The 14,933-nt window shown below is 35.9% G+C and overlaps 1 protein-coding gene and 1 long non-coding RNA gene across 3 annotated transcripts; one reads left to right on the top strand and one right to left on the bottom strand.

Annotated features, from left to right (window-relative positions):
• Positions 1-4,945: 4,945 nt before the first annotated feature.
• LOC122136614 (zinc finger protein 501-like) lies at positions 4,946-9,318 on the top strand. 2 transcript variants are annotated; one of them, XM_042720984.1, is made up of 3 exons: positions 4,946-5,023; positions 5,111-5,382; positions 5,840-9,318. In XM_042720984.1, the coding sequence occupies exons 2-3, from the start codon at positions 5,184-5,186 to the stop codon at positions 6,808-6,810; spliced, it is 1,170 nt and encodes a 389-aa protein (XP_042576918.1). In that variant the 5' UTR covers positions 4,946-5,023; positions 5,111-5,183; the 3' UTR covers positions 6,811-9,318. The 2 variants fall into 2 exon arrangements, with proteins under 2 accessions (XP_042576918.1, XP_042576917.1); XM_042720983.1 differs by having other exon boundaries at positions 4,953-5,382.
• Positions 9,319-9,404: 86 nt separating this feature from the next.
• On the bottom strand, positions 9,405-13,237 carry LOC122136619. The gene is made up of 3 exons (XR_006154269.1): positions 11,299-13,237; positions 11,045-11,185; positions 9,405-10,709 (listed from the first exon to the last, which is right to left on the bottom strand). It is a non-coding gene; the product is annotated as an uncharacterized LOC122136619 (long non-coding RNA).
• Positions 13,238-14,933: the final 1,696 nt, after the last annotated feature.

Below are 14,933 nucleotides of genomic sequence, written 5' to 3'. Positions count from 1 at the left end.
AAAACGGTTCACCAGTTCTTTTGCGCTCGACGTAATGACTTCATTGGCGATGATTGCCCTTGATTCAAGCCTTCGGTTTACACCGCGCTCATAACATTAGCACAGAATCAGTTCAGAATCAATCACCAAAAGAACCAGCTCGGTTCAGACGCGCTGTGTGTCAGTCTGCTTCACACTGAATCAAGCATGCGCAGTATCATCAGCTCCTCGGTTCTCGAAACGGACGCGTCCGACAGAAACGGTTCTTGACTCGAGAACGAGTCAATGTTTCGTTCGTTATCTGGCTCGGCTCGGTGTTCATCTTCAGTTCTCTCTTCACAGCAGTTCAGTCAGTGTACTGTTTGAGTAAATGAATTTGATTTGGTGAACTGGTTCAAGAAGATCCGGTTACATCGAGTGATTCGTTCGCGAACCGGATATCACTAAACTGCAGTGTTGTGAACGCGCTCATAACAGACCCGGGAGAGAAGTCAATGCTGAATAAAGTCGTAGTTTTTGCTATTTTGGACCAAAATGTATTTTCGATGCTTCAAAAAATTCTAACGGACCCTCTGATGTCACATGGACTACTTTGAAGATGTTTTTATTACCTTTCTGGACGTGGACAGTATACCGTACATACATTCTCAATGGAGGAACAGAAAGCTCTCTGACTAAATCTAAAATATCTTATACTGTGTTCCGAAGATGAACGGAGGTCTCACGGGTTTGGAACGACATGAGGGTGAGTCATTAATGACATAATTTTCATTTTTGGGTGAACTATCCCTTTAAGTAAACGTACGTCCGAATCTCGCAAGAATTAGTGTAATTTTTGCCAACTCTTTTATGAATACTGATCATTCAAACATAGTCATTTGCTCACCTACTGCTTTTTGACTACTATATAGTAGGAAAGTATGCCATTTAGGATGCAGCAACTGTCTGGGCCGTAGATCTGAGATACCCCTCGCTGCAGACTGTAGTGCGGTGACGTCACGTACGTGTTGTGTTTACCGGGCATGCGCACAGTGACGTAAGGTATGTCTATAACACGCATGCGCATTAACGTGGTGACAGTGCATGTATGTGTAATTTGCATGATGACGTTAAATGTTTTCACGTAGTGTGTGACGTGACACATCATTAAAATGCATGCGCATACTTAACAGAATACTTTAATAAAATGTTAAAGTATTTAAGTACTTTTAGGTGGGAAAAAAGAAGAGAAAAACAACAGTAAAATATAATACAGCAAACAGCACATATCCATTACTTTAACCATGTTTCATCTGAGGTAAAATTATACTGAATTATAGAGTTTATTCTGTAATATCTGTGTAGTATTTTATTTACAATATATTAACATTCTGTTGCACTTTACTTCACTGTGTATATTGTAATATTACGCTTTAATGGCACCTTATATATTTCTTATTGGGATAGTTAAGATCACAACAGATGAAGCACAGTCTTCAGCTCTAGTGAAAATCCTGCTATTTTAACATAGTGTAAATAGAATCTATACACTGAAAAAAAATAACTTGTAGGATTTACTTAAAAAAAATCTTTGTAACAATTTGTACTAACAATTTCAAGTAAATTTTAAGTATTGAACCAAAAATCTAGTTAACTATGTTAGGTAAATTTAGCAAAGGAATTAAGTAAATTTAACATGGCCAGTTAGAGTTTGATGAGTAATATCTACTTAGTTATTTAGTTAAATGCAATACTCCAGTACATTTCCCTCAGTTACAGTTTATAAAATTTACTTTGACAAGGTAACACTCAAAAACAACCATGCTTTTAAAGCATGTGGTTCACTTGCAGCTTGTTGTCCTTCAAAGATAATATGTCCACTCAATATAATTGTTGCCCAAATGAACACAGAGACCTCAATACTTGGTACACCACACACAATGATGGTAACAATCAGTGGCTAGTGTTTGAGTATAAATGGATCATTTCGAATAGAAAATTAACTCACATGTCACAAAACAGTAAGTTACGAAACCTAACAACAAAGCAACCGTAACATAACAGTGTAAATACTACTCGAAAACATTGAAAAATGTAACTTTTTTAAATTATTCATGCCCCAGTGCATGATAGGAAATATGGGACCATGACTTTGGTATTTACTTAAAGAATCCTTGTAAACATAACAAGCAATTCCTAGTAAAATATACTTATAAGTTCAAACTTTAATTTCTACAAGCTTAAATTAAGTACTAATATAGAATGTACTTATTTTTTTTTTAAATTCTTGCCTTAACTAAATTATTTAATGTAGAAATTACATTTGTTTTTATGTAGTATTTACTTCACCACAAAATCATTTTTATCAGTGTAGCCACTGCCTTTCTTATTTTAATCTTTCTTCTGCCATGGTTCTTGTTTATTTATTAAGTATAATTTTGGACATTTTTCTTTTGCTTTGGCAATTCTGCATGTGAAATATTTAAGCCAATAAAGTAGTTTTAAGTTCAATTGACTACATACAGTATATTTTCAGTGTCTGCATCCCATTTTATGCATGGTGCCTCCAAAAACAAAAAAACAAACAAACAAAAAAAAACTGATAACAGTGATCTTTTTAATTTTATTTAAAAAACAAAACAAAACAGAAAATATAATTGTTTATACAAATACAGATTAAGACTATAGTCTATAAACATGACATTTCATATTAAAATATGAAATTAGGAATTTAGGTATTTCAATGGGGAAATCCATAGCTTCAAGTAAAAGACAAAAAGAATATAAGGTCATTAAAGAAATAATGTGATTGTCCAGTAAAGATGATTTAAATATGCAGGAATTAATAAATCTATCGTCATTACAAGAACAACTGGAAAACATTTACGAAGAAAAAGCAGAGGTATATTTCAAATATTTCACAGTTTGTTGCTCAGTTTTATAAAGATTTATATACTTCTAAATTAGTATCTTCTGATCTGAATAACTTACTAAATAGTGTCAAAGATAAAGCCAAAGTTATTGATGATAATTTCAAGTTGTTTTGTGATGATGATTTAAAATTGGAGGAAGTTATAGAATGTATCGGTAACCTTAAAAATAATCGTTCTCCAGGTAATGATGGGCTTGTTAGTGAGTTTTATAAAATCTTTCGAGACAATTTAGCTCCTTTTTTGCTAGCAGTGTTCATAGAATCCATTGAAAAAGGGGAATTACCCACCTCTTTAAGACAAGGCATTAATCCCAAAGCCAAACAAAAATATTCTTTATTTAGAGAATTGGAGACCCATTAGTCTATTAAATAATGATGCCAAATTATTTGCTGTAATTTTTGCCAAAAGACTGAAATCAAGGATTAAAAAGTATCATAGATGAGCAACAGACTGGATTTATTCAAGGAAGACACATTAGTAATAATATTAAATTGATTCTAGATATGGTAGACTACAATGAATATATTTCAGATGATAGTTTTATTTTGCTTATTGATTTTCACAAGGCATTTGATACCATAGAACACCGTTTTTTATTCAGAGCAATTGAATTTTTTGGCTTTGGAAGTTATTTTCAAAATGCTATCAAAACCTTATACAAAGGATGTACCAGGTCTGTAAAATTAGCAAGGGGGACTTCTGGCAGATTTAATAATGGTAGGGGAATAAGCCAAGGGTGTCCGATCTCCCCTTTTTTGTTTTTGTTAGCAACGCAAATAATGGCCCTTCACATTAAAAAATTAGTTTTTTAAGGAACTGCTGCATTAGGGAGAACATTTAAGTTGTGTCAGTTTGCCAATGACACTACCTTATTTGTGAAAGATATGCATGAAATCATTAAAGCAGTGAACTGTATAAAAGAATTTTCAGAAGTATCAGGGTTAAGAATGACTATGAATGAATCAGTTCTGTTTCCTCTCAACAAATGTTTTTTTAAATTATTTCCATAATATTCCAATTAAAAACCAAGTAACATATCTGGGAGCTGTTATATGTAAAGATGAATTTTTGCGTAATGATGATTTTTGCGGAGTTGTAATGGATGCAATCACTCAAAAAGTTTTGTACCTTCTCAGAAATGCATCACAGGAGAAAGATTTGAATTTTGAAGAGATCAAGAGCATACAAAATAGAGTCTCAAATAACTATATTAGGAATATACTTAATAATGTTGTTTATCCTCCAGCTTGCTTTTTCTGGTCTTCTGTATTTGGAGATGTGAACTGGTGGAAATCTTGGCGAACAGTAGACAAATTCTATATTAATAATAAAGTAAAAGAGGTTTCTTTTAAAATAATGCATATAATATATCCAGTTAAACGTGCTGGAACGCTTTAAATTAGAAATTGATTACTCTTGTGATTTCTGTAAATGTGAAACGGAAACTATTTTTCATTTATTTTTTCATTATATACAAAAATATTTTGGATTTATGTGGAGTTTTTTATTAATAAAATATTGGACATTTATTTGCAGTTGAGTGGATTTGATGTAATAATATATTTTAGTGTTATTGGGTTTGTCATGGATTTGGCAAAGATAAAGCATATTTCATACAATTGTTAATAGTTTTCATATTTATAAAATGAAGTGGTCAGGCTCCAAACCAAACTTTTCTCATTTTCTAAACGATTTCAAGCTGTATTGTAAGATTCTATGTAATTGCACAAGTAAAAAAGCTATTCAAACTCATAATATTGTAAACAGGTATGCTATTGTATAAAGTGACGCCCCAAAAATATATATATATATATTTTTTTTATGTTGTTACTGTCCTCTGGCACGGTTTTCAAATTAATGTTGTTAATCTTTTTCTTTTTTCCTTTACATTTTAATGTTTCTAGTTGTATTGTTTTGATGTATGGCATAATAAGAAAAAAAAAGTACTTGGTAGAGCTGCCTGCTCCAGGTCTGCAGCCTCCCCTACTCCCTCCTCTCGCCGCTTCACTCCAGTCCAGCGGGTGACGCTAAATCACATGTTTGTTTGCCAGACACCATTAAACCTCAGAGGAAGAAGACTAGTCTCACCGTGCTCTATGTTGTTTTGTTGTGATGCTAGTTTAATACAAACGGTTAGAAATGTTGTTTCTGTAAGATAAAAAAAAAATACTGTTTTTGAATCAGGCCAGTAAATACCTTTAATTTTCTCGTCCTCACAGTTGTGACTAAGTTTTGAAGCAAGCAGGAATATCTGGAGGAGTATCATCTGAACTGAGATCTGCTGCTGTGAAGATGATGTTTGTTAAAGAGGAGATAGAAGAGGACACGAGTGAACCAGAAACCTGGAGAATAAAACACGAGGAACCCGAAACCTGGAGAATAAAACACGAGGAACCAGAAACCTGGAGAATAAAACACGAGGAACCAGAAACCTGGAGAATAAAACACGAGGAACCAGGAACCCAGAGTATAAAACACGAGGAACAAGGAGGTTGGTTTTTATTCTTAATTCATCTTTAAATGCTAATGAGCTCTGCTCGAGCTGGTATGCAGAATGGAGAACGGCATAAAGTTTAAAGCAGTTTAAGATTTGTTGTAGAAGGTTACTTTTTTCAATAATGTGCATGTTAGATAATTGTGTAGTTGATCAAACATTTGATAGTTATCCTTATAGAAAAATAGGGTTTTTAAATAATGTTTTAAAAAATAATATATTTAAGATCAATGTACCGCATTCATGGAAAGTTTCAGGGATGTTTTTATTAAATTTTATTAAACAATAAAATAAAATTAAAAATGCATCAAAAAATGAACAAAATTTAAAACTAAGAAACCCTGATGAATTATGATGAACCCTGAATCTTCATTAATAATGCTGACAGTTATAAAGCTTCAAGCAGATTTAGATTTACTTTAATGAAAATAAACCATTCTTACTTTTATTTCAGAGATGATAGAAGAAAACGAGGAGGAAGAAGAACTGAGTGAAGTTGAGGAGAAAAATCATATCAAAACTGGAGAAAAACCCTTGAGTTGCTCTCAAACCAAACTGAAAAATTTAAAGAAAATAAGAGCCAATAAATCTTTCACCTGCACTCAGTGTGGAATGAGTTTGACGAGCAAATATCATTTTGATGTTCACATGAGAATTCATACTGGAGAGAAATCGCACACATGTGATCAATGCGGGAAGAGTTTCTCACAATCATCACACCTCAAAGATCACATAAACATCCACACTGGAGCGAAACCTTACAAGTGTACACAATGTGACAAGAGATTCAATCGGTCAGGACACCTTAAAAGACATGAGACGATCCACACTGGAGAGAAACCACACACGTGTGATCAGTGCGGGAAGAGATTCACAATAAAAGGACACCTTACATTGCACATGAGAGTTCATACTGGAGAGAAACCATTCACTTGTGATCAGTGCGGGAACAGTTTCACACAATCATCACACCTTAAGATACACATGAATACCCACATTAGAGAGAAACTGTACACATGTGATCAATGCAGTAAAATGTATTTGAGGGCTTCAGACCTGAAGGAGCACATGAAAGTTCATACAAAGGATAAGCCACATTCATGTAATTTGTGTGGAAAGAGTTTTTCATTTCTACAAAGTCTGAAAGAACATCATGAAATACATACTAGACTAGAGTACATATGCTTTGAGTGTGAAAAGATTTTTACTTCAGCGAGCAGTTTAAAACAGCACGAGAGGATTCACTCTGGAGAAAAACCTCACAAGTGTTCACACTGCGACAAGAGATTCAGTCTGTCATCAAGTCTGAAAACACACGAGAGGATCCACACTGGAGAGAAACCTTATCACTGCACTGCATGTGGGAAGTGTTTCAATCATTCATCTGCTCTACACAGACATACAAAAACCAATCACAGCAAGTAGATCTGATGCTGCCTTCTCATCAAATGTGACACAATAATGAATCAAGCAATAAAATATCATCTGGATAAATCAAGTCATTACATGCAACATAACAAAGAAACATTATCTAAAGTTTTCACAGTGAATGAAATTCCTCTTCATCGCACCTTCATTTGGTACGGACCAAAGTGTTCCTGTGGCTCAGTGGTAGAGCATTGTGGTGGTAGAGCATTGTGTTGGCAGCGCAAAAGGTTGTGGGTTAAATTCCCAGAGTACACACATACTGGTAAAAAAAAAACAAAAAAACAACTGCAAAGCCTGCATGCACTGTAAGTTGCTTTGGATAAAAGCGTCTGCTAAATGCATAAATGTAAAAGTCAAAACCAGCAGATTCAAAGATGGAGTTTCTCTACAAAGAACAATGTCACAAAGTTTTATTCTTGTATATGTAATTTTGCTTTCTTATATATATATATTATTTTTATACTGTCATGTAGTTTGCAACTGATGGTTATTTGCTTCTCTTGTAAGAAGGGATGGGTGTCTGAACCTGATATTAAACAAGGCTTAAATCTGATGTGTCTTGAGGACTTTATGGCTGCTGTGTGCATGTGTCTGTTAAGTCCACTTGACTGTAGTAATACATTATTATAAGTTTACACCACTGATATATAACAGAACTGGATTGCTCATGGTATCATTGAAGTGAAGCCACCGCGCCGTCATATTGCTATTCCCTAGTGCTCCCCTATATTCTGTTGAATTAACAGTAAATCGTACAATAGAAAAGCAGGAGCCCGATCAGAGCCAGTGCCAGAGCAGCACTGATGAGGGGGCAGCTGATGTTAAAAGGGGGCGTTGACGTAGCACAAAGTATCCCACCTAAAAAAGCATCATGTGGCCCATTCACATATTTATCGGACCGTAAAGAAACATGCCTAACATTTTACACAGCCTATTAATACTTATTGATCAGGATACAACAAACTGCATAATCATATCGCATCTGCCATATACAGTAGGTAGGCTTGACATAGCCTAATTTCTTATTTTTGCACTTTCTTAAAATCAAAACAAAATGTTAAAATAATATTTTAGTTAAAATATTAATCGCATCCCAAAGTCTTTTAAATCCATGCACATAGGCTACATACAAAAGGAATAAATACACAAAATATATTTTATTTAGGGGCCTAATGGACAGATTAACCAAACAAAAGAAAAAGCTGTTCTATGGTTAAACAGTTCAAATAATCACGCTGACGCACAAAGTGGCTATCATTTATTCTTCAAAAATAACCAAACCCATTAAGTTAAATTTGAGAGCCAGTGTTTATTATTTTTAGTGTTTTAATAAAACTAACAAGTTTATAAAATAAAAGCAATTTTAATAATGAGCAATTTTAAAAACCCAGAAGCAGAAACGATGTCAACTATTTTCTTTTAATAAGTAGTTTGGCCATTACAATATACAGTAGTTTTATTCACAATCTCTTTCAAATAATGATAAATAAATTAAAAAATAAAATCCCCCCACTGTAATAAATCAAATGATTTGGCCAAAACAGCATAGTGTTTCATTCAACATTTCTTTCAGATTAATTTACAAAAAAGCTAAGTAACACAGAGTTAAAGTTTTAGCACTGTAACAGTTCAAATGAAAACACCACAGTTTAAAAATAAAATATGGAACCATTACATTGTGCTCTGCTAACATATTAAAGAACAGTCTTTAGTTTAGAAACAATAAAACCAGTAGCAGAAAGAGAGGAAGACAGTCGAAAAAGAAAGAAGGCAGACCTCAACTAAAACAGCTGGATTCTTCTGTTTCGGTGGTGACTGGCAAACCGTCTAACAAAATCATCTAAATCAAGACATTTGGCTCTCCTCACCTCAATGCTTAAGACTCCAAGATTACTGAGTCTGTCATCAGTCATGGTGGTGCGTAAATGTGTTTTTATGAGCTTAAGTGCAGAGAAGCTGTGCTCACAACTTGCGCTGCTGACTGGTTATGCCACAGCTATGCAGCACAAACGAAAAAGCTGATAAAACACTTCTTTGAATGGCTCAAGGAAGATGGTAAACTCTAGGAGACTAGACAATTCAATTCCAGTCTGGCATTTCCTTTCTAACACCCTCCTCACTTGATGCAGTTCCTAGCAAAGCTAAAAATGGTCTCTTCATCCAGAAAGTTTCTGCTTTTAGGGTTCAGTGCTTGTATACCTTGCATTATACTGCAGTTTGACTTACTGAAACGCCTCTGCATCTCCCCACACAGACAGTCCAGAATGGGGAAGAATATACCACTTCTGAACAGTACCATGTCTCCTTCCTTACACCTCCGCTGTCCAACAGTGGATTCAAAAATTGACCGGCTCAATCTAGAACTAATTTTTTGTGGTCTTTTCACCACAGTTTCTACTGCAACGTTGCACTGCTTTCCAGTGTCTACAGTGTCTTTCCAGATTTCATTAAAAGATGAATCACTTCTTTGGTCTTGGAGGGTGTCTTGAAATGCTTCAACTAAGTCAACGGAGCTAAATCAAGAGACGTTTGAGCATGTCTGAAGCATTTTGCCCAAGAGACGTTGACTGAAGCATGGACAAGAGTTCCGATAAAGGTAAGATCCAGTTGGGCAAGTAAACCTCGTGCCTCCAGAGAGCGTTCTCCTCTGTTCTCCACATCAATATCATGTAGCACACGCAATACAGCAGGCAGTCTGTCCTTAATGTTTTTGCAAGCCTGGTACCGACATGCCCACCTGGTGTCACTGAGCCTTTGTAGCTCTCTTGGGGCACCTTGATACATTTCATTTTGCACAGAGAGCCATTTCTGGTGTACATAGGAGCCTGACATGTACACATACAATTTCTGTAGCAAAGAAAAGAAGGTTTCAGACTCAGGCACTGATTTTGTTGAGTCAACGAGAACAAGGTTAAGACAATGTGCATTGCAGTGCACATAAAAAGCGTGATTTGTTTTAGCTTTAATCCTTGCTGCAACTCCAGAGTGTCTACCTGACATGACTGAGGCCCCATAGTAACCTTGCCCCACTAGATTTGACCTGTACTCAAGTCCATACGTCTCCAGGCATTGTATTATTTTTTGAGTGAGTCCCTCTGCATCAAGCTCAGTAGCTTACTTGAAATCAAGGAAGCTTTCATGGACTGCACCATTATAATAGTACCTAAGTACTAAAGACAGTTGCTCTTTCTTTTTTAAATCCCTTGTTTCATCTACAATGATGGAAAAATATTTATTTTCCTTGACTTCACTGATGATGCTTTCCCGTACAATATCTGACAGACATTCAAGAATTTCATTTTGTATGGTGTTACTTGTGTACTTTGCATTCCCCACAGTTTTTAATTTCTTGTCAATTAGTGGACTATGCTTAGCAATCAAATCCATAATGCCTAAAAAGTTTCTTTTTTTTGTAGATGCATCGGTCTCAAGGTGTCCCCTTTGTGAAATGTTTTGCGTTGCAGTAAACAAAAGTACCTCAGCAACTGTTTTAATGTAGGTACGATTTTGTTTGATTACTTCTTGGTGTTTCTTATCGAGGGCATTTAACATTGAAGTGTCTGTCAAGATTCTTTTTTTGTGTTCATTCCATGGTATCATGGCATTAACATGATTTTCAGTTTTTCCATGTCCCCTGAAACCTCCATCTTTATACATTGCTTTCTTCCAGTTAGAATAGCCCAGTGATGATGTGAATGAAGTCTCTTGAATACCAGGGAGAGAAAAGTGTCGACACGGAAAACAATATGCAGAGTCTCGGCTTACAGAATACTCCAGCCATTGGTGTTGTGTGTACCACATTTTGTTGAAAGCTCTTTTCCGGTCGCCCTTCATGGTTCGAGGGAACACCTACAAGTGCGGCTGTGTTGGTCCTGCTGCCCGAGACTGTGAAATGTCTGCAAATAAAGAGAATGGTCTTCTTATGGCGATGACTAGCCTACCAGAGGTCCTCAATCAATTTAAACAATGAGTAATAATTAAAATATTTATCAGTGCAGAAGGTGTAGTTTGTTCATTAAATCAACCTAGAATACATACAATTGATTCTGCAAATTGAGTTTGAATGAAAGTTAGTTACATAACCATAGTTATAGTCCAATAATATGAAGGCAATCGGTCATTTTTAAGGTTTTAGGAATCTAATTAAAATACACAAGCTCATCATTAACACCCATTTAGACAATACCTTCTAAAAAATGTCAGTAAAAAAAAGAAAGAAACTGGAGCATACCATGTGGTCCTGGCAGAATGCGATCTGTGGAGATGTTGGCATGTAGTGCCTGAGGTCTGTCACCATTACCCCCTGACCTATGCTGACACAAAGTTTCTTTGTGGTCTTCAAATTTAGACAGGTCACTTACAGCTGAATTATCTGCAGATACAGTAAAATAATAATCAACAGAGTAGACATCAAACATCATTTAACATCACTTGCTGAACGTGCAAACAAAAGAACTTTCAGGTCTCAACTACAACTATACATACCTTTGCATTCTGTTGGGGATGAAGGTGCTTGTTTATACCCACCAAACGTTGATCCTGAGAAATTATGAAATGTCACAAGTAAATATTGCATCAATGAGAAAACAAAACACGCTAAGTGAGTACTATAGCAGAATAAATACGCTCATGGTATTTTTAGGGCAAATTCATGTACATGCAATGATTACTACCGTTTTAGTTTGCTTCATACAAATGAAATGTAATATTTATCAAATATCCCTACAATTCCCTCTACACTTCACATACTTGAAGTTGCAGGAAGCACAGAGGAAAATGAAGGCCACTGCTGTCTGCTGGGTCCATTGGCATCACTGTCTGTCTGGCCTGTTGATTTCTTGCTGGCTGATTCTGTTCCAGTGAAATTTTTTTATTGCTGCCTGACATTTTCTTCTTGGTGAGTAACATTTTCTTCAGTTGCTTCTGCCTCTACACTTGTTTTGTTTTTTTTTTTATTTGAAAGAAACTCCCTATATCTTTACTTCTTTTCATGGCTTGGCACTGCTCTCTTCCCTGCCTTCAAAAGAAACACTTATGTTTCAAAAATTGTTCAAATTGTGAATGAAATGCACAGACTGCATCCATGTCATTTCACGTGTAAATGACTAACGTTAAGTTAGGCCTGACAATTTAACTGACTATCTAACTGACTTACTCTCATGCATTAACAAGTAACGCGTCAACAGACAATTATAATTATTATTTTGGAACATTCTGTGCATATTGTCATTTGGTGCAATCTTGCTATGTGGTCACTGTCACAAAATAAACTGATACAAAATATGCAAATCACCATGACAGTGTTTACTGTTTGATAGCGCCCAGCGTATTTTACTTTTATTGTGTTTTATTAAACATTGACTGAACATTCGATTGAAATCAACCACGACCAACGCGAGCAGAGCCTGACGGGGTAAAAACATTGATCTGAGAAAACCATACAAACATATTAAACTATCCATAAAGGTTACCTACCAGCTCTTTGTTTGGTGTCTTGACTTCCCACACTTGATAAAGTAAAAGTCCAAGTCCACGACGATCGTTGTTTCTCTGACGCTGCACTTCTTTGAATCGCGAACTTCAGTAGAGTCTATAAACTGATTGGCCGTAAAATGAACCAATCACAAGACATCTTATGGGGGGGCACCTGGGGTGGACAATCGAATTTCAGGGGGGGCCGGTGCCCCTGGCCACCACGTAGACCCGCCCCTGCTTTCTACACCTTGATTGGCTTAATCATGTGTGTTAGATTAGGAATGGAGCTAAAGTCACTGTAGCTCTCCAGGACCATCATTGGCCAGCAAGTGACATTCATGTGAAATTTATATTTTTTAAGGATTTACAGAGTTTAAGTCATGCAAAACAGCAATAAAATAGATATAAAATGACTGGTCTACTGTTCTTTTTTAATTAATGAACACCACAACACACTCCTGTATTTAAAGTGTTGTCTGTCCCATGTTTCCTAAGGCCTGTTCTTCATACATCGCTAACTCGATTTGGCATGATCTTGGATCATTTGGTTCTTCGAAGCTCATCCCAGAGTTGCTGTCATAGCAACAGGTCCGTAAGCTTAAACCTGCTCCGGAGCAGCTTATTTCATGTAAACAGCATTAGATCGCATCTTTTTAACCAGAACTGATCCTTGGAATCTGTCCGCTACCACCACTGCTTTATTACCAGAGTATCCTACTGATCCAGGGACAATTATTTAAAATAATAACAATTTAAAGATAATAATGTTGTATAGTCCATAATAGCCTACTATAGACACAGCCAGTTTTACTAACTGAAATATTTATGTTATCAAATTATTACTTCATAACTGTATTCGAGTCTTACACACATGCTATACAGATAATGTAGAGTCGTGCATTAATTTGAGTGATGACGGCTATTATGGGAGTGGCTTGATGAGCAGGGGATCCAGATAACATGATCTTGACCCTTAAGTGTATTCTGTATTCCAACAGGAATTTTCAACATTTTTAACTTCTCTTTGTTCATTGTCTCCAAACGTGGTTTTGGTTGGTGATCCATGTGGATAATACAGAAAATTCATGTTCTAGAGAGTTTTTATCATGCCTAGATAGTTTTGGACTACAGCAATTTATCAATGTCCCAACTCATTCAAAAGGTCATACTCTAGATTTAGTCTGCTGTTCAGGTGTGATTCCTGGAAATTGCACTACTTCTGACTTATCACTGTCAGACCACTTGCTGGTGTCTTTTAATGTTTCTTTATCTGTGTTCAAGCCTAATTTGAGTCGTACAATCCACATTTCGTAATATTAAGAACATTGATCCCTCATCCTTGGGGAATGTTTTGTCCACACTTTCCCACAAAGACCTTTCAGGGAATCTTGAAGATTTAATCCAGCATTATAATGACAATCTTCAAATGATCCTCGACACTTGTGCTCCACTGAAAACCAGGAATGTTTCGTTTGTCAACTCTCCACCCTGGTTTACATCGGATCTTCGTCTGCTAAAAGTCAAAAGGGCGTCGATTTAAACGCTTGTACTCCAAGACTGGACTTGTAGTTCATAAAGATTTGTATGCTGATCACATGCAAGTTTATAAGACTGCTCTTTCCACAGCGAAATCAGATTATTATGCAGGTTTAATTGGATCTGGTGTAGGAAACCAAAAATCTTTATTCTCTGTGATTAACACTATTTTAAAAGCCACCTGAAAACGGGAATATAAACTCTACAGAATTGTGTGAAGCATTTATGCTCTTTTTTAATAAGAAAATTGAATACATCCATCAGCAATTGGTTTTACCAAACCCTGATCGGAACAAAACCCATTCTAGCTTTGCGCCATCTCCCTTATTTTCATTTTCTGTTTTTAAAATTCCAACAGTTGAGGACATTTGTTCCATTGTACAAAAATCTAAATCTGTCACCTGTCAATTGGATCCATTACCGACTCACTTGGTTAAAGCTGGTTTATCATTTCTTTCCTCGAATTGATATTATGCATGCAGACTGGTACTGTCCCTACTGCACTTAAAACTGCTGTTATTATTCTTAAGAAACCTGTGACAGACACAAAGAATTTTGCTAATTTTCGACCTATTTCAAATCTACCGTTTCTGTCAAAAAATCCTGGAAAAAAATTGTTTGCTCATCAGCTCCGCGAACATCTCTCTTGCAATAGTTTTATATGAGCATCAGGGTTTCGTGCTTTTCACAGTGTTGAAACTGCACTTGTAAAGATTTCTAATGATCTATTACTAGCGGCTATGCTGGTCTTCTATCAATACTTATACTTCTTGACCTTAGTGCAGCATTTGACACCATGTTCACATCCCATATACTTTTGAGCAGGCTGGAATCTATTGGAATTACTGGTATGGCTTTAAGCTGGTTTGGTTCTTATCTTACAGATCGCATTCAATTTGTACAACTTAAACAGTTTAAATCAAAACCACTTATGTTTGTGTCACTGGTGTTCCCCAGGGCTCTGTTTTAGGATCAAAGTGTCCCCTCTTCTGTTTATTAGAGTCTTACCTATTGGCAGCATTTTTAGGAAATATGATATCCACTTTCATTGTTATGCTGACGACACCCAACTTTACCTGTCTTCTAAACCTTCTTCTAAGTTTCCCTCT

The sequence above is a fragment of the Cyprinus carpio genome, chromosome B3 (assembly GCF_018340385.1).
Source record: "Cyprinus carpio isolate SPL01 chromosome B3, ASM1834038v1, whole genome shotgun sequence".
Lineage (NCBI taxonomy): Eukaryota > Metazoa > Chordata > Actinopteri > Cypriniformes > Cyprinidae > Cyprinus > Cyprinus carpio.
This window is presented reverse-complemented; position numbering and strand designations above follow the sequence as displayed.

What these genes read in the sequence shown, in the direction of transcription:
- LOC122136614 (XM_042720984.1), top strand. Translation starts at nt 5,184, where the DNA reads ATGATGTTTGTTAAAGAGGAGATAGAAGAGGACACGAGTGAACCAGAA. An exon ending in AAAACACGAGGAACAAGGAG is followed by an intron (nt 5,383 to 5,839) that starts GTTGGTTTTTAT and finishes CTTTTATTTCAG; the next exon opens with AGATGATAGAAGAAAACGAG.